Below are 18,145 nucleotides of genomic sequence, written 5' to 3'. Positions count from 1 at the left end.
GTGTCTGGTGTCAGGTGTCTGGTGTCAGGTGTCTGGTGTCAGGTGTCTGGTGTCGGTGTCAGGTGTCAGGTGTCAGGTGTCTGGTGTCAGGTGTCTGGTGTCAGGTGTCTGGTGTCAGGTGTCAGGTGTCTGGTGTCAGGTGTCAGGTGTCTGGTGTCTGGTGTCAGGTGTCAGGTGTCTGGTGTCAGGTGTCAGGTGTCTGGTGTCAGGTGTCTGGTGTCAGGTGAGCAGGAACAGACAGATTTAATAATCTCTTAAATCAGGATTATTTCCACAGTCTCAGTGTTGTTGCTTTAATCTTTTTAGAGCAACTTGTTGCCAGGTAAAGTTTATAATTTCCATCAATGATTTATACTAAATAAATACAAATATATTAAAATCCTTTTTTTTTGTATGTGTTGTAAATAATAAATAGTATCTCATTAAATTTCTGTGTTTAATTATAGTGAATGTATTATTTTTTATTATAAATTGATTAATTAAACGTTGACTAATTTAAAGTAGTAGTAATTTAAAGAAGTACAAATTAACAGCAATTTGAAGTAATAGTACTTTAAAGTAATTGGAACTGTTGAGTGATGATGTCATGTGATCGTGTGATCTTAACTTTTAATTGGAGCAAAGTTAAACTGGTTAAATTGGTTAAACTGGTTCTCGTTGTTCTGTCCCTGCAGTTATTGTCCAGTGTTTGGCTTCAGCATCAAGATCTTTGACAGAGAAAGCAGCTGTTGTTCCCTATGCTAATGATGCTGCTGCTGCACGCGCGCGCGCACTCTTCCCTGCGTGTCTAGGCCTCTGTGTGCATGTCTCAGTGTGTCACCAGCAGAGATGACAAATGTCTTTCTTTTATGCCACCACACGCACACACACGCGCGCGCACACACACGCGCACACACACGCACACACGTGGTTTTATGGGAAGTGTACCATGTTATTGTTTCATTGTGAGGGAAGGTGCGGGCTTTGGTTCACTGAACAGATAAACAGACTAATGTTTTCTAAACCTTAAGAGGTAAAATCTCTGATGCTCTCTCATCTTTTCAAGTGTCACCCTCCCTCTCTCTCTCTCGCTCTCTCTCTCTCTGTTTCTTCCTCTCTTTTTCTCTCCACTTGGATGCGCCAGGACGCGTGCCAAAGCTCGGTGCGTAATGGACACCAATCCGTCCTTTCCTTCTCCTCTCCTCCGCCGTGTTCCTGACACGCTGGGATGTCTCGATGCTCCAGAGAGAGGAGGAGAGAGAGAAAGAGAGCGATGACAATAAACCGTTTGAGTCACCATCTGAGGGGACGATACGAGAGACACTTTGGGAAACAGAGGGAGAGGGGGAGAGAGAGAGAGAGAGCGAGAGAGCGAGAGAGAGAGAGAGAGAGAGAGAGAGAGTTGGTGTCCGTTACGCACACCACACACAGGTCATCGCCTTGCGTCCTGGCGCATCCAGAACCAAGAGTTTTCCAGAGGGCAGCAGAGGAGTAAATGACTGTTTGTGTAACTTTCTTCTAAATGTTGTGTCGGGACTGTTTTCTGTCTGTGGCTCTGCGGGTCTGTGGCTCCTCTCCGGCCGCTCGGTACTAAATGCTGCGGCGCTGCTGCCTGGTCCTCACCGTGGTTTTGGAGCAGGTGTTTGTCTCACGGTAACCGTTTGTCTCTCGGTGCATCAGTGACTCTTTGGGCGGGTTTTTAAGTCAACATGTCGGGACAGAAGCCGTCCTTGAGGAGCGGCGGCCGCTTCCAGGTGGATGTGGTGTCAGAATCCGCTGCGCCATCCCCGGCCCCGGCCTCTGCTCCTGCCCCCGCCGATGGATCCAAGCCGCCCGATGAGTCCAAAGGTCGGTTCCGGGTGGTGGGGTTCACGGATTCGGACATCGGCCCCCCGCCTGATGTCTTCCACGAGCCGGACACGGCGAAGAGCGACTCGGTCAGCCTCCACTCAACGGGCACGGGACAGACGCACATCTCCGACTCCCACTCCAACACCTACTACATGAGGACCTTCGGACACAACACCATAGACGCCGTGCCCAACATCGAGTTCTACCGGCAGACTGCTGCGCCTTTCGGGGAGAAGCTGACCAGACCCTCGCTGTCGGAGCTGCACGATGAGCTCGACAAAGTAACGACGTTAAACCACGTTTTATTCCGTTTATCACCTAGTATAACTTAATATCAGATTTCACAATAAAAGCATGTCAGTGTTTAGCCTGTCAGGATTGTACAATGATGCACGAGAAATTTACTTAATTGTAAATTTACTTTATTTAAAACGCACAGCTACTGGTAAAAATTCAAATTCAAGTTGTACTTAATATTTTTATTATTTATATAACACGTTCCATCTGCTAAATGTACATAAAATCTGAATGTTAGGCCGCAAATATTGATCTTTGCAGTAAGATGAGTTCCTAGAAAGAATGTCAAGAATGTGAAAAGTGTGAAACTGACACTAAACTGCGCGCACACTGAGCAGCAGTGACAGGGATGTAATATTATATAATACCGCATCCAGCTGCAGCAGCTGCTCCTGAGTTCAGTTTTCCACACGAGGGGTGAATGTGAACTTCTCCTCTCCGTCCCGTGCACCTGACAGGAGTCAGTCTCATCCAGTGAACAGAAAACATTCCCTTCACTCCCACCTGACACCTCTGAGTGGGCTCAGTGACATCACTGGAGGCATGACCCCAACACACACACACACACACACACACACACACAGACACACACTACAATGCAGCCTCTCATGACCCAGCAGGCATCCCCGGCCGTGCTCCCACTCCTCCCACACCACTAGGTATCTGTGACATAGACGCACATTGTACATTAACAGTTAAAGAATTCAGACCGCGGGACGCTGCGTGACGTCTGAGCTCTCTTTACGTCCAAGTGTGGAAACAGAGTTAAGAAACTACATTTCCCTTCGTTTCACGGAGCCAAAATCTAAACATAGACGTCACCAGACTCTGAACACAACTGTCAGATGGATTGATGACACTTTCACCACGTGACTCCACTGAGTTAAATACAACTATGCGGTTGGCAAAATGAGTACTAACATGTTCTTATTATTGTGCTATATTTACATAGTTTAAATATGCTATAATATATATAATATATAGGAAGTGACTGTAACTGGGTCTCAGAGAGTTTTTGTTGAGTTCAGGTTCATATCAGGGTTGTTAAAGTTTATTTAAGTTATTAAAGTGTCAAAAATTAATTCACTGTTTACATATATTTTTAATAATTCAACAGCCGAACCTGCTGTATTTGCATAGAGAACTCATAACGATGCACAGTGTGTAACGCTCTATAACCTGTTGCTCACCTGTCACTCTCCCCCCCGCCGTCTCGGCTGTGATTGGCTGTCAGGAGCCGTTTGAGGACGGTCTGGCCAATGGAGAGGAGCCTTCAGCAGCTGAGGAGGCGGCGGCGTTGGCAGCGAAGGAGGCGAAAGGAGGAACTGTCAAGTTTGGTTGGGTGAAGGGAGTCCTGGTTAGTGTCATTTACTGTGACCTCGTCAAATACATGTAATTAATCAGGAGGGAGATCACACTGTCTTTTCTACTGTAGTTTTATCAGCAACACCTCTCCAAGTGTGTGTGTGTGTGTGTGTGTGTGTGTGTGTGCGCTGCAGATCCGCTGCATGCTGAACATCTGGGGTGTGATGCTCTTCATCAGAATGTCCTGGATTGTGGGGCAGGCTGGGATCGGTACGTACGAGTAAATCAAACGTGACTCTGACATCAGGAGCAGAGTTCAGGCTCCTTCACGGAGCTCCAGCAGAGTGAAGCTTCCCTCAGTCCGCGGATCATTTGGCAGCTGCTGTGCTGAAAGGAAAAGACTCTGTGTTGTTTTTCCTCATTCAACAAGTCCCATGAAAAAGATCCAAACAGACAACGAATGTATCTGACTAACAGGTAGCGTCCTGCTGCCCCAAGTAATCACTACAGCACCTAATGTGGATTAATCCGCAGATGAAAATAGTCCCTAAAAAATGCATAATTTTCCTGTTGTGTCCAGCTGTTTTAGGAATTATATGTTTATATTATATAATATATTTGTGAGGTGTTTTTGAAGGTTTCTATAGGAACCAACGGGGCTGGAGCTGAGAGCAGACGTAATGAAGGTCCAGCACTTTGTTGATATTTGGTCTTTTAATGGGATTTGTTACGTGAAAGATAAATATCAAACATATACCATAAAATACACCTAAATGTAACCGTTCAGTGACGAAGCCGTTAGATTATATAAGTGATAGTAGTGTGATGATGGTGTTTTCACCTTTGCCTCCTTGCTAGCTTGAAAACGAGATTCATAATCTATTTGTATCTTAACACTTCCACCTAATGGGCTGAGCAGCTGCGTCATGTTGGAGGAAGAGTTGGTGGTGATGTGATTCTGAACTGTAAAGTGTTGTACTTCCTGTTTAACATGGCGGACTCTTTGTGGTTTGTCTCCACGTGTTCATGTGTAACAGGACTCACCATCGCGATCATTCTGATGGCCACTCTGGTCACCACCATCACCGGTCTGTCTACCTCCGCCATAGCGACCAATGGCTTCGTACGAGGAGGTGAGACAGCAACTGCACATGATGCTTTTATTTTGAAAAAGCTGTCTGGCTAGTGAGGAGATTTCACGGTCTGTTAGGGAAACAAAATAGAGCTTTTGAACACGTTGAAGAGTTGCATTAGAAAACAAGCCACTGAACCGCTCTCAGCTCACCATGATGAAACTGTGATTACCTCTGTGTCTCCTCTGTCCAGGTGGGGCGTACTACCTGATCTCCAGGAGTCTGGGCCCGGAGTTCGGAGGCTCCATCGGCCTGATCTTCGCCTTCGCCAACGCCGTGGCTGTGGCCATGTACGTCGTGGGCTTCGCCGAGACGGTCGTCGAGATGCTCAACGTGAGAAATACTCTGGTGTATTGTTCAAACCGCCCGTCTGCAGAGCGCTAATCCCGATGCTGACCTTTGCTCCGGCTCTGGTTGTTGGTTTGCAGGATGTTGACGCCCTGATGACCGACGAACTAAATGACATCCGCATCGTCGGGACTCTGACCGTCATCCTGCTGCTGGGAATCTCTGTGGCGGGGATGGAGTGGGAAGCCAAGGTAGGACCGTGAATCCCCAGTGAACCCTGACACCCCAAAGACTCATGGGAAGATACTGCGGTTCCTGCAGTTCACCTCGCAGGGTGCAACGGCCACCATCACACCGAGAGCATGAGCAGCCATTAATCCTGACTCCTGACTGCTGATGCAGATGCAGATGCAGATGCTGATGCAGATGCAGATGCTGATGCAGATGCTGATGCTGATGCTGATGCAGATGCAGATGCAGATGCTGATGCTGATGCTGATGTTTCACATGAGATAGTGTTTCCGTCAACAACTAAAAAAGCCCAGTGTTGGAGGAGAACCACAGAAGAAGAAGAAACTGAAATATCCCAACAGCTCTCTGGTGGATTGTCATGAAATTCTGTGCTGATGTTCCTGATCAATGATGATCACTCTCTAAAAACTAACAACAAACTTTGTGTTCAGTGCTAATTAGAAAATGAAAGTATTGTAACAAGCAGAAGTAACATGGTGGAACTATTGAAAATTATACCTGATATTAGCATTTAGCTCTCACAGAGCTGCAGGTGTGACGGTAGACTTTTAATCTTGTTTCCACCCTCTCTCTTTCTTTTCCTGTCCTCCCGTCCCTCTGTCCCTCAGGCTCAGATCGTCCTCCTGGTCATCCTGCTGGCAGCCATCGCTAACTACTTCATAGGAACCTTCATGCCATCAGAAAGCAAAGAGCCCAAAGGATTCTTCGGCTACCACAGTCAGTCTGCGTTGTTACGACTGTAGTGTTAGAGTTTCAAATTAAAAGTCCAGCCGACACGTTCCTCTGTTTTTGGCTCTTCACAGCGGCCATCTTCTTAGAGAACCTGGGTCCTGACTTCAGGGAGGAGGAGACGTTCTTCTCCGTGTTCGCCATCTTCTTCCCAGCAGCCACTGGGATCCTGGCTGGAGCCAACATCTCTGGAGACCTCACTGTGAGTTCAGCTCTCCTTTCACAGAGCATCTGATAATCTGTGACACTGGGTGAAACGTGCGTTTAGGTGTGCGGTGTATCCTTGTGATGTCATGAGTTCCCACCTATTACCTTGGTCACCTCTGATTGGCTAGAGGGGAATACCTCTGCGCTGCCGCCAGTCTGTTCAATGATGTCATAAGAAAATGACTAAGTTGACTCTGATCGTGTCTCCGCCTTTAGGACCCTCAGTCAGCGATCCCTAAAGGAACCCTGTTGGCCATCGTCATCACAGGAATCACCTACGTGGGAGTCGCCATCTCTACAGGTGAGCGTCTCTGCACAGAGCTTCATGTTAACACTGATCGACCTGCAGGTGACGCTCGTCCTCTAGAACTGTGCAGGTCGTGTCCGCGGCTACAACACATGTGGGGATGATAAATGACGCAGAGTGTGTTGTCTTCCTCCTCCTCCTCCTCCTCCTCCTCCTCCGGCAGGAGCCTGCATCGTGAGGGACGCAACTGGAGACCACAACGACACGGTGAGCGACACGGTGAACTGCACGGACGCCGCGTGCACGCTGGGCTACGACTTCTCCATCTGCAAGGAGGGGGGCTGCCAGTTCGGCCTGATGAACGACTTCCAGGTGACCGACACACACTGGGCTCATGCTGACGTTCTTCTCAGTGCAGATACACTGGGTCCATTTAGTGCCGACACAAAACTTTGATAATCGATTAATGATTAGAGTCATTGATTTGACAAAAAAAAAAAAAAACGTTTTTTTGGTTTCAGCTTCTGGATTTAATTCTAACTGTAAAATGAATATATTTGAGTTTCAACACATCACCTCAGACTTCAGACGTGTGTATGGGCTGAAGATCTATTGATTAGAGGAACATCTACCTGTGAAACAACTGGGAGATTAATCAATATTAAAAATCATCATTAGTTGCAGCCTGAGGCCCATTTATGCCTTTATTGACATTTTGGATAGATAGATAGATAGATAGATAGATAGATAGATAGATAGATAGATAGAGTTGTAGAAATATATTGATATCATATGACAATGTGGATTTTGGAGGCATTTTTTACCGCCACTGACAGAGAGGTGACAGGAAGTAAAGGGACACAGGAGGGGAGTGACGTGCATGGAAGGATTCAGACTGAGGACGTTGCAGTCACAGCACATGGCACTGTAATAGTAATAATAGTAACAGTATTATAATTTGTACTGTTGATGTGACGGTTCGTCAGGTCGAGGAGTTTATCGCTCATCTCGCTCAAAACACTTGTAAACTGTGGAATCTGAGTTACATAAAGACACACACACACACACACACACACTGGCAGAGTGTGACGTGCATCAAAGCGCCCACAGTTGTTGTTTTCTCTGGAAGCCTACACGCTGGCGGTGATGCCATGTCACGTCGACGGACCACAACGACAGAAATATGATCACGTTCTCCTCCATGACTCGTCTGTAGAGGGATGATGTGTTACATGGACATTATCTCTTACCCTGAATGCAGTGACTCATTAAACTAATCATGATATCTTTATTATTAATATATGATTAGCTGTTGTTGCATTATAAGACACACACTTTACACCCTTTGTTTTAATCTTCTAACTTCTCTCTTCACTTTATTTACAACTATTGTGTCTCAGCATTTTTTACAGTTCTGATTTATGTTGTTTATATTAAGATTATTTTGTGTATGTGTTTGTAATATGTTTTTCTTAATCTGAAGTCTTGGGATATTTCGTTTCCGAACAATATTGATATTGATGGAACACCGAGCACTTCCTGTCGCTGGGTGAACAGTATATTTCTACTTTGACGGCAAAAATGGAAATCAGGTTTATAAATCAAGACCGATTACTGGCTTTAACAGACTGCATGTGGTCATAGATGGCTGCACCACGTGTGTGTGTGTGTGTGTGTGTGTGTTTGTGTGTGTGTGTGTGTGTGTGTGTGTGTGTGTGTGTGTGTGTCGAAGCTGCTCCCAAACAAAGTGCAGCAGTGATAATAGTGACTGTTGTTTTGAGTCACAAGATTCTCGCTGGTTGGAGACAGAGCTGAATGAGAGCATTGACAATATCCACCTACACACACACACACACACACACACACACACACACACACACACACACACAGCTCACTGACACTGATATCGCTGACATGGTGCACAGTCTCGTCCATTGCTCTTGTTTTTATTTTACTTAATTTAAATTGCTTAGTAAAGTGTCCGTAAATGAAATCTAAGGTTGAAGCAGATGTGAAAGAATCTAACCTGTGTGTGTTTCTCGTCTCTTACACGCTGCTGTTTCCTCAGACGTCACTGACGAGCTTTCCGCAGCACTAACAACTAACAGACGTCGGTAGGTGTCGAGGTTTGGCAGCTGTCCTCCGTCCTTCAGCTCAGTCTGTAAAAGAAGGATTTTGTCATGAGGTGATTTTCAAATTCAGTTAGTGAGAAGAATTGTTAATGTTCATTTTTGCTTGTCAATTTTAAAGGAGATTACAGTGAGTGTCTGAATGTGCTGCTGCTGTTGGGTCAGCAACAGTGCATGAAATCAAAAGTCTCAGAGCGAACACAGGAGCGGGGCCCATGTGTTCATTAACTGGTATCATCAACAACCAAACCTAAAGAGAGCAGGACTGCTGCGTCTGTGAGTCACGTTTAGTTGTGTACAAACCCTGAACGTGTTGTAACCGTGCACCTGTGTGAAGGAAGATCGTGTGCTTGTTGTGTCGTCCAGGTGATGAGTCTGGTGTCGGGCTTCGGTCCTCTGATCACTGCGGGGATTTTCTCAGCCACTCTGTCCTCGGCTCTGGCCTCGTTGGTCAGTGCGCCCAAAGTCTTCCAGGTCAGAAACCAGCAAGTTTTATGTTATTCTATTTTTACAGATAACTAACGTCAACCACTCTACACACAGAAAAAGGAGACTCCTTATTGATAACTACAAACTGAACGCCACCACCAAAAATACTCAGTTATTGAAGAAGTAAGAGGTCAGGAAATAACTTTCAGGTGACAAGAATCCTTGAAGTGTTCAGAAAAATCTTCCAAGAAAACTGGGTGGACTTCATCCACTGAAAGCTCCAGAACAGCTGCAGATGGACTTTGTATTGATAGTTTTTCCAAAAAGGAAAAATAATTTAAAGGAAGGTAAGTAAATTTGAATTAAGTTATGATTTGACAAAAAATAAAAACGTAACCCAAGCTCCGCTCATTAGCTTTTTTCTTTCACATCGTCAACTGAGCAGACTGTATCCAGTGATCAAGACCATAACATGTAGCTGAAAGCACTGGAAGAAATTATTAAGTGAGTCTTATTTTTATTGTCAAACTACAACTTCTAAGATCAGAGAATAAAACTGAACAGTCTAAATTATGGTAGATTCAAATCTGGACAATGTAGAATCAACTGTATCAGCCTGATCCAGCCTGATCCAGGCCGATCCAGCCCGATCCAGCCCGATCCAGCCCGATCCAACCCGATCCAGCCCGATCCAACCCGATCCAGCCCGATCCAACCCGATCCAGGCCGATCCAACCCGATCCAGGCCGATCCAGGCCGATCCAGCCCGATCCAGGCCGATCCAGCCCGATCCAGCCCGATCCAGGCCGATCCAACCCGATCCAGTCCGATCCAGCAAAGCGAATGTTTTAATGACAGATTTCTCTCTCTGAACAACTGAATTAATCCATTTTCAACTTCAGAAACTGGATGAATAAATGAATGAATGAGTTAATGAATGAATGAATGAATTAAATCTCTCTGATTCTAGGCTCTGTGTAAAGACAACATCTATCCAGGGCTGGGTGTCTTTGCAAAGGGTTATGGGAAGAACAACGAGCCTCTCCGTGGTTATGTCCTGACCTTCTGCATTGGCCTGGCGTTCATCCTCATTGGTAGGCGGCTGTACGCATCACTACTGCTCCATCTACACACAGACTTACATTTTACAGTTAAAACTTCAGTTTAAAAGTCTTACTTAGTCTAAATGTCCAACTCCTTAATAAGAAATGAAGCAAACAACTGGTCTTGAATCTTGACTCTTTCTGTTGCTGCCTGCTAGCCGAGTTGAACATCATCGCTCCCATCATCTCCAACTTCTTCCTGGCCTCCTACGCCCTCATCAACTTCTCCGTCTTCCACGCGTCTCTGGCCAACTCTCCAGGTAAACTCTGTCCTCGGAGGTGGGGAGCTCCATTAACTCGACTCTTGATTGAGTCTTGATGTATGACAATTTCATATTAACCTTTGATTGCCGTAGTTTCCTTCTCTTCTTCTTCCTTCTCTTTGGTTCTAGCGGCATTATACTTGACTCTGTCTTTTGTGGTTTTAAAAAGGTTTGAAGCTTATTAAAGTTACAAATTTACAACTTCATCCTATCTCAAAATCATTTCTTTAAGTAAATAGAAAGTTGAAATTTCACATTTACATTCAGGACTTCTGTTTCAAATCTTGAAACTCTTTCGAAATTGCCTTTGTCTCCAGTCTGCCTAGACTCTCACATGTAACTATCTTAAATAAAACACGAGGAAACCTCAATACACTTCCCCATAAAGTGAGACAAGTATAAAAGAAGTTCAAAGAAATAAGTAAAATATTACTTGATGTCTTCCGAAAGTGCCTTGCTTTCAGAATATGATAACACTTGCATGTATGTTGAAGTTTACCAGCAATGTTTCATGTCTATGTTGTAAAATAAAACTTAATTAGGAGCAAATGGCAATAAGTAAATATTTGCGTAACTCAAACTCTGGTTATCCTCATTGATTTTGTCCAGTTTACAAACTGTTATTTCTTCATGGTCTGTAAATATTACCTGTGATGTGTCGTCATCCTGCTCTGCTTTAGTTTCATTCTCCTCTCTCACCACAGGGTGGCGCCCCAGCTTCAAATACTACAACATGTGGGTGTCTCTTGCGGGGGCGATCCTGTGCTGCGTGGTGATGTTCGTCATCAACTGGTGGGCGGCGCTGGTCACTCTGCTCATCGTCCTGGCTCTCTACATCTACGTCAGCTACAAGAAACCTGGTAAGATCCATAAACCAACAGCAAAGTGCCCTAAACTGCAGTTCCTCTAATGGCCACTAGATGCTGGATGCCTTGAAAAATCACAGTATTGACGTGTGTTTTGTTCCTGCAGATGTGAACTGGGGTTCGTCCACTCAGGCTCTGATCTACAACCAGGCTCTGACTCACTGTCTGAACCTCACCGGGGTCGAGGACCACGTTAAAAACTTCAGGTCGGCTCGTTGGTTAGATTTCAGACGTGGCGGCGTTAAGTTTTTTAATACCAACTCACACCTCTGAGGCTTAAACCTGAACCCACTGATGCTGGTTTCGTTTCAGAATAAAAGTGCCCAGCTGAGAACTTCCTGTAGAGACATTATAGAAGCTTTGGAGGGTTTTCAACATTAATAGATGACCTTGCAAACATCCATTGTTGTGTTAAAAAGCAGTGAACCACAGCTTATTCAGTTTTTGGATCAACATTTGAAACAGTTTCAGAAAATCAGTCGTTGTGAACTTGATTGTAAAGTTTAAGGAACTGAATAACTTCCGTGTTTCCAGGCCGCAGTGTTTGGTGCTGACTGGTTATCCCAACTCTCGTCCCGCGCTGCTTCAACTGGTTCATTCTTTCACCAAGAACGTCGGCCTCATGGTCTGCGGTCACGTCAAGACCGTACGTACAGATGATCGTCGCGCTGCATTTCACGACCTCGTCTCTCTGTCTCTGACCGCGACCTATGACCTGTGTCCCTGCTCCGCTCCAGGTGTCCCGCCGGCCGAACTTTAAGGAGTTGTTCCAGGACCACGCCCGCTCTCAGCGCTGGCTCAATGAAAAACGCATCAAGGCCTTTTACACTCCGGTGTTCTCCGACAACCTGAGACACGGGACGCAGTTCCTCCTGCAGGTAGAAACACACGGTCAACACTTTAACTCGCAGATATCTTTTCCTCTGCCGCTGGTTTGTGGATCAGGTGGATTGATTATTGAGAACATCTCAGAGTGAGAGTAATAGCGGGTTTACATTTCCTTCTGAAACTCTATTAATCTCTCCTTAAACATCCTTAATTTTCCACCATGTTCTCTGTTCTTTTCATCATCTGACTTTGCTTACAAATAATTTCCTCCTCATTTCATGTAATAAACCGTCCAAATTAAAGTCACAAATAACTGCACAGTATCATGTCCCAGCTCTGTCACATCCTGTCCTCTGATCTTCAGTCAGTTGGTTTGGGTCGTCTGAAGCCCAATACGCTGGTCATGGGTTTCAAGAACAACTGGAGCGACGGAGACATGAGAGACGTGGAGCTTTACATCAACACTATACAGTAAGGGTGGATGCGTCTTTATAAAAGAGCCACTATTGACAATATGTTTTACATTAGTGTTCTCGTGTTCAGGCCCGTAAAGTATCTGGTTTTACCTGTTTACGTCCATCAGGTAGTTTTCTGCCCTCTTGTGGCAGCAGCAGGTTGTGCATTGAGAATATTCCTGGGATCTGACAGGTGAACCCAAGGCGAGTCCTAAAACCCAGAAATTGATTGGCATTTTAACACTCCCGGTTCCCTCGTCTGGTGTCTAAGGTCTGTGGTTAAAACACAAGCTCGAGACTTTTCTACGTTTAATTCTACGACATAAAATACGTCGGTCCTGATTTTTTTTATGCTTTTAATTATCTTAAAAAAGATGGTTGATAACAAGTGTCTAATGGAGGCAACATTGAGGCAAGGTTGTCAGGGACGTTAAACATCAGGCCCCATATGCAAATGTAATATATATATATATATATATATACACATATATCAAATTACCATCATGAAATATATGTACATACATCTAAAAATTAAATATCAAACCTGTTAAAAAATTGAACAATTTCATATATTTACATAAAAGTCATGCAAATATGTATGTTTAAGTATTCATGCTGTATATCCACCAATATAAGTTGATTTAATATATAAACAGTAAATACAAAAGATAGAATCTGTAAAATTAATAAAAACACTATTTTTTTTAGATTAGATTGTAGATTTATATTAGAAGTTATAAAGCTGGTGTTGTTTTAATAAACTCGTTTAGAAATAAAAAATATATCCTCAACAAATATGTTATACCATTTAAAAATTCATCATAGAGATACAAATTGTACTATGGTTATTTAATATATGTTATAAACTTACATCTTCATATATCCAGAGGATGTATATATGTGATAATAATATACGTTTTATATACAGTATATACAAATGTACATGTTATCTACAGACCAGATTCACTGCAGGAGCGACATGTTTTAATTCAGTTGTGTTTTATTTGCAGCGATGCCTTCGACCTGCAGTTTGGAGTGGTGATCCTCCGACTGCAGGAAGGACTGGACATCTCTCACATCCATGGACAAGGTGCGTCTGTCTCTGTCTGCACATCCATCAGTCCATCTGCGTATAGTAGTATCTGTATGAACTGTGTCTGTCCCTGTGTGTCTCTGTGTCCCTGTGTGTCCCTGTGTGTCCCTGTGTGTCCCTCTGTGTCCCTGTGTGTGTCTCTGTGTGTCTCTGTGTCCCTGTGTGTCTCTGTGTGTCTCTGTGTGTGTCCCTGTGTGTCTCTGTGTGTGTCCCTGTGTGTCCCTGTGTGTCTGTGTGTCTCTGTGTCCCTGTGTGTCCCTGTGTGTCTCTCTGTGTGTCTCTGTGTGTCTCTGTGTGTGTCCCTGTGTGTCTCTGTGTGTGTCCCTGTGTGTCCCTGTGTGTCTGTGTGTCTCTGTGTCCCTGTGTGTCCCTGTGTGTCTCTCTGTGTGTCTCTGTGTCCCTGTGTGTCTCTGTGTGTCTCTGTGTGTGTCTGTGTGTCTCTGTGTGGGTCTCTGTGTGTGTCCCTGTGTGTCTCTGTGTGTGTCCCTGTGTGTCCCTGTGTGTCTGTGTGTCTCTGTGTCCCTGTGTGTCCCTGTGTGTCTCTCTGTGTGTCTCTGTGTCCCTGTGTGTCTCTGTGTGTCTCTGTGTGTGTCTGTGTGTCTCTGTGTGGGTCTCTGTGTGTGTCCCTGTGTGTCTCTGTGTGTGTCCCTGTGTGTCCCTGTGTGTCTGTGTGTCTCTGTGTCCCTGTGTGTCCCTGTGTGTCTCTCTGTGTGTCTCTGTGTCCCTGTGTGTCTCTGTGTGTCTCTGTGTGTGTCTGTGTGTCTCTGTGTGGGTCTCTGTGTGTGTCCCTGTGTGTCTCTGTGTGTGTCCCTGTGTGTCCCTGTGTGTCTGTGTGTCTCTGTGTCCCTGTGTGTCCCTGTGTGTCTCTCTGTGTGTCTCTGTGTCCCTGTGTGTCTCTGTGTGTCTCTGTGTGTGTCTGTGTGTCTCTGTGTGGGTCTCTGTGTGTGTCCCTGTGTGTCTCTGTGTGTGTCCCTGTGTGTCCCTGTGTGTCTGTGTGTCTCTGTGTCCCTGTGTGTCCCTGTGTGTCTCTCTGTGTGTCTCTGTGTCCCTGTGTGTCTCTGTGTGTCTCTGTGTGTGTCTGTGTGTCTCTGTGTGGGTCTCTGTGTGTGTCCCTGTGTGTCTCTGTGTGTGTCCCTGTGTGTCCCTGTGTGTCTGTGTGTCTCTGTGTCCCTGTGTGTCCCTGTGTGTCTCTCTGTGTGTCTCTGTGTCCCTGTGTGTCTCTGTGTGTCTCTGTGTGTGTCTGTGTGTCTCTGTGTGGGTCTCTGTGTGTGTCCCTGTGTGTCTCTGTGTGTGTCCCTGTGTGTCCCTGTGTGTCTGTGTGTCTCTGTGTCCCTGTGTGTCCCTGTGTGTCTCTCTGTGTGTCTCTGTGTCCCTGTGTGTCTCTGTGTGTCTCTGTGTGTGTCTGTGTGTCTCTGTGTGGGTCTCTGTGTGTGTCCCTGTGTGTCTCTGTGTGTGTCCCTGTGTGTCCCTGTGTGTCTGTGTGTCTCTGTGTCCCTGTGTGTCCCTGTGTGTCTCTCTGTGTGTCTCTGTGTCCCTGTGTGTCTCTGTGTGTCTCTGTGTGTGTCTGTGTGTCTCTGTGTGGGTCTCTGTGTGTGTCCCTGTGTGTCTCTGTGTGTGTCCCTGTGTGTCCCTGTGTGTCTGTGTGTCTCTGTGTCCCTGTGTGTCCCTGTGTGTCTCTCTGTGTGTCTCTGTGTGTGTCTCTGTGTGTCCCCACAGACGAGCTGCTGTCGTCCCACGAGAAGCCACCGGTCGGCAGCAAGGACGTGGTGATTTCTGTCAGTCTGGCCAAAGACTCGGACTCGGACTCCTGTCCTTCAAAAACCACCAGCAGTCAGAGCAGCCCGCTCATCATGAGAGGTAACATCCGCTGCTTATTTATTGATAACCACTTCCTGTCTTCTGAAACAGGGGAAACTGTAACTGTAAGTTCAAGCTGTGTGTTTCTGATCAGCGTCCGTCTGCACCGACACCCGGGAGGACAGAGATAAATGTGAAAGTGCTTCTTTAACCTCGTGTCGTATCATGTGACCGTCTGTGTTGTCGTCTGCTCCAGAGACCAAGTCTCCTCTGAGCCTGACTGACCAGCGTCTGCTGGAGTCCAGCCAGCAGTTCAAGAAGAAACAGGGCAAAGGAACCATAGACGTCTGGTGGCTGTTTGATGACGGAGGTCAGTTCAGATGCCGAGAAGAAGACACCAAACTGAAAACCTTGTGTGAACCTTCTTTTCTCCAGAGCACAAACATGGACACTCTATCAGCATCGGATGTTTTATGTTTTATGTGAATTTGAACAAATATTAAAGTAAAAGAAAGCACAACATCAGTGTGTGTGTGTGTGTGTGTGTGTGTGTGTGTGTGCAGGTCTGACTCTGCTGATCCCCTACCTGCTGACCAACAGGAGTAAATGGGGCGACTGCAGGATCCGCGTCTTCATCGGCGGAAAGATCAACCGCATCGACCACGACCGCCGAGTGTGAGGCGACAGCTGTTTCCCACAGCTTCTGCTCGACACCAATATACAAGCTGCAGTTTTTCTCTGTACACTGACTGAAGCAAACGGAGGGGGGGCTGAAGTTGTACGTCTCTACATGTCTTTGATGCTGTTGTCGTCCCTCTGTCCCGTCAGGATGGCCACGCTGCTCAGCAGGTTCAGGATCGACTTCTCTGACATCAACGTCCTCGGAGACATCAACACCAAACCCAAGAAACACAAGTACGAGCACGACTCGCTCCCAGTGTCAAACAACATACAGCTGACTGACGAAAAAATATATCAAATTCACAAGAAATGATTCGGATCTGCCCCAAAATGTAAAGTTCTTCCCCATCTGTCCACCACGTTCAGTGCAGATGGGTTCAGGACCTTCTGCGTAATCCTGCTGACGAATAAAGAGACATGGGTGAAAATAATAATAATAACAACAACAATAGTAATAAACTAGTGTACGACCTGTTTTGCAGTAAGCTGAGTTTTAAGGAGCTGATCGAGCCGTACAGGCTGAAGGAAGACGACATGGAGCAGGAGGCGGCGGAGAGGCTGAAGGCCCAGGAGCCGTGGAGGATCACCGACAACGAGCTGGAGCTCTACAAGGCCAAGGTCAGAACCTGCAGCCCGCCTTAACTCAGGTGTGTGGTCAGAGTCATGTTCGACAAGCAGACATGTGTGTGTGTGTGTGTGTGTGTGTGTGTCAACGTGCTGTGTGTGTGTGTGTGACTTTCAGACCAACCGTCAGATCAGGCTGAACGAGCTGCTGAAGGAACACTCCAGCAACGCCAAACTCATCGTCATGTAAGAAACAGTTTATCTCGACTCTTCTTAATGTAATCAAAGTGATAATGATGGAAACTCACAGCTCAAACACAAACACAGTTGGACACTTACTGTAAATTATAATAATAGAAATAATATTTATATATTTCATCAGCTATAAAAGTCAGTTTCTCTTGATGTTTCGTCGACTCCTGAGCAGCAATATGAATGAACTGTACCGTCGTTTTCCTCCTCGTCCCGATTTGTTTTTTCTTCTCTACCTGCACATGCAGCCGTCGCTGATACTAAATCTATAGACTGATACTCATCAGCTCCTCCTCTCTGTGCGCAGGAGCATGCCTCTGGCCAGGAAGGGCACCGTGTCGAGCGCTCTCTACATGTGCTGGATGGAAACTCTGTCCAAAGACCTCCCACCTCTGCTGCTGGTCCGAGGAAACCACCAGAGTGTCCTCACCTTTTACTCCTAACACACACACACACACACACACACACACACACACACACACACACACACACACACACACACACACACACACGGATATTAGTGTCATGCTTAAAGTTTAGTGTCACAGATTGACAGATGTGAAACTCTCCTGCTGTGAAAAGAAAAAGTGTTGAAGTCTAATTCTGTTTCCATTCAGATTAATTGGAGTAAATGTGTCGCTCCTCATTCACAGATTAATCAATCAACATTTAGACGTCTGTTTCTTTTCTCCTCAGCAGTAACAGGCTGTATGTTCTGTGTGTTTTACTACAGTAAATATTAACTTATTATGTCCGAGTTTATTTATCATGGTAAAAATCATGATTCCAGAGTGTGTGTTGTTTTTCAGGTGACGTGGTGATGAAGGAGTTATTTGTTTTCACTGGGTTTCAAGAAGCGAAGCACTGATAACATTATTTTGTACATATTTTATTAAAATATTAACTAAACCACACGTTTCTGTCGAGCTTGTGTCTCAGCAGCTTTTTTAAATTGTTTATGGATCATCACTTTCTATGTTTTATCATTTAGTTTCTTCAAAATACGTTTTTTTAACAGGTGATTTACAGAATCATCAGTATTTTATTTGTGTTAATCTCTGTGTCTCCAGTTGTTTAATCACTATAATCACGTGGAACCACACTGGTGTTTCCAGATAAACTGTTATTCTGCTCTTTATGAACACAGAATGGAAGAAACAGTGAAAGTAGAAATGCTGCAAGCTGCGTTCAACAACAGCAGACAGAAGAGGAAGTGTTGCATTTGGAGTCTCAACAGGGTTTTTTTTTGTTGTTGTAGTTTTTTAAACTATTTTTATCAACAAAAGTAATGTGCAACAGCAGTGGAATTACATGTTCGAATACCCTTCACAGTTTATACAATAAATACAAAACAACTAGTGCAAAAGCAAGACAAAAGATTATAGAAATATGTGCTA

General features: G+C 45.2%; 1 protein-coding gene across 1 annotated transcript; it reads left to right on the top strand.

The window, feature by feature from the left end:
- Nucleotides 1–1,426: 1,426 nt before the first annotated feature.
- On the top strand, nt 1,427–17,604 carry LOC111238553 (solute carrier family 12 member 2-like). The gene is made up of 26 exons (XM_022768124.1): nt 1,427–2,111; nt 3,362–3,484; nt 3,627–3,702; nt 4,470–4,565; nt 4,759–4,898; nt 4,994–5,104; nt 5,714–5,822; nt 5,909–6,036; nt 6,258–6,342; nt 6,512–6,660; nt 8,784–8,891; nt 9,817–9,940; nt 10,108–10,209; nt 10,917–11,072; nt 11,185–11,284; nt 11,613–11,724; nt 11,816–11,956; nt 12,271–12,377; nt 13,372–13,451; nt 15,171–15,311; nt 15,508–15,621; nt 15,815–15,926; nt 16,080–16,166; nt 16,415–16,550; nt 16,675–16,742; nt 17,056–17,604. The coding sequence occupies exons 1-26, from the start codon at nt 1,689–1,691 to the stop codon at nt 17,189–17,191; spliced, it is 3,264 nt and encodes a 1,087-aa protein (XP_022623845.1). The 5' UTR covers nt 1,427–1,688; the 3' UTR covers nt 17,192–17,604.
- Nucleotides 17,605–18,145: the final 541 nt, after the last annotated feature.

Source organism: Seriola dumerili, unplaced genomic scaffold (assembly GCF_002260705.1).
Source record: "Seriola dumerili isolate Sdu_G_001 unplaced genomic scaffold, Sdu_1.0 BDQW01001417.1, whole genome shotgun sequence".
Classification (NCBI taxonomy): Eukaryota; Metazoa; Chordata; class Actinopteri; order Carangiformes; family Carangidae; genus Seriola; species Seriola dumerili.
This window is presented reverse-complemented; position numbering and strand designations above follow the sequence as displayed.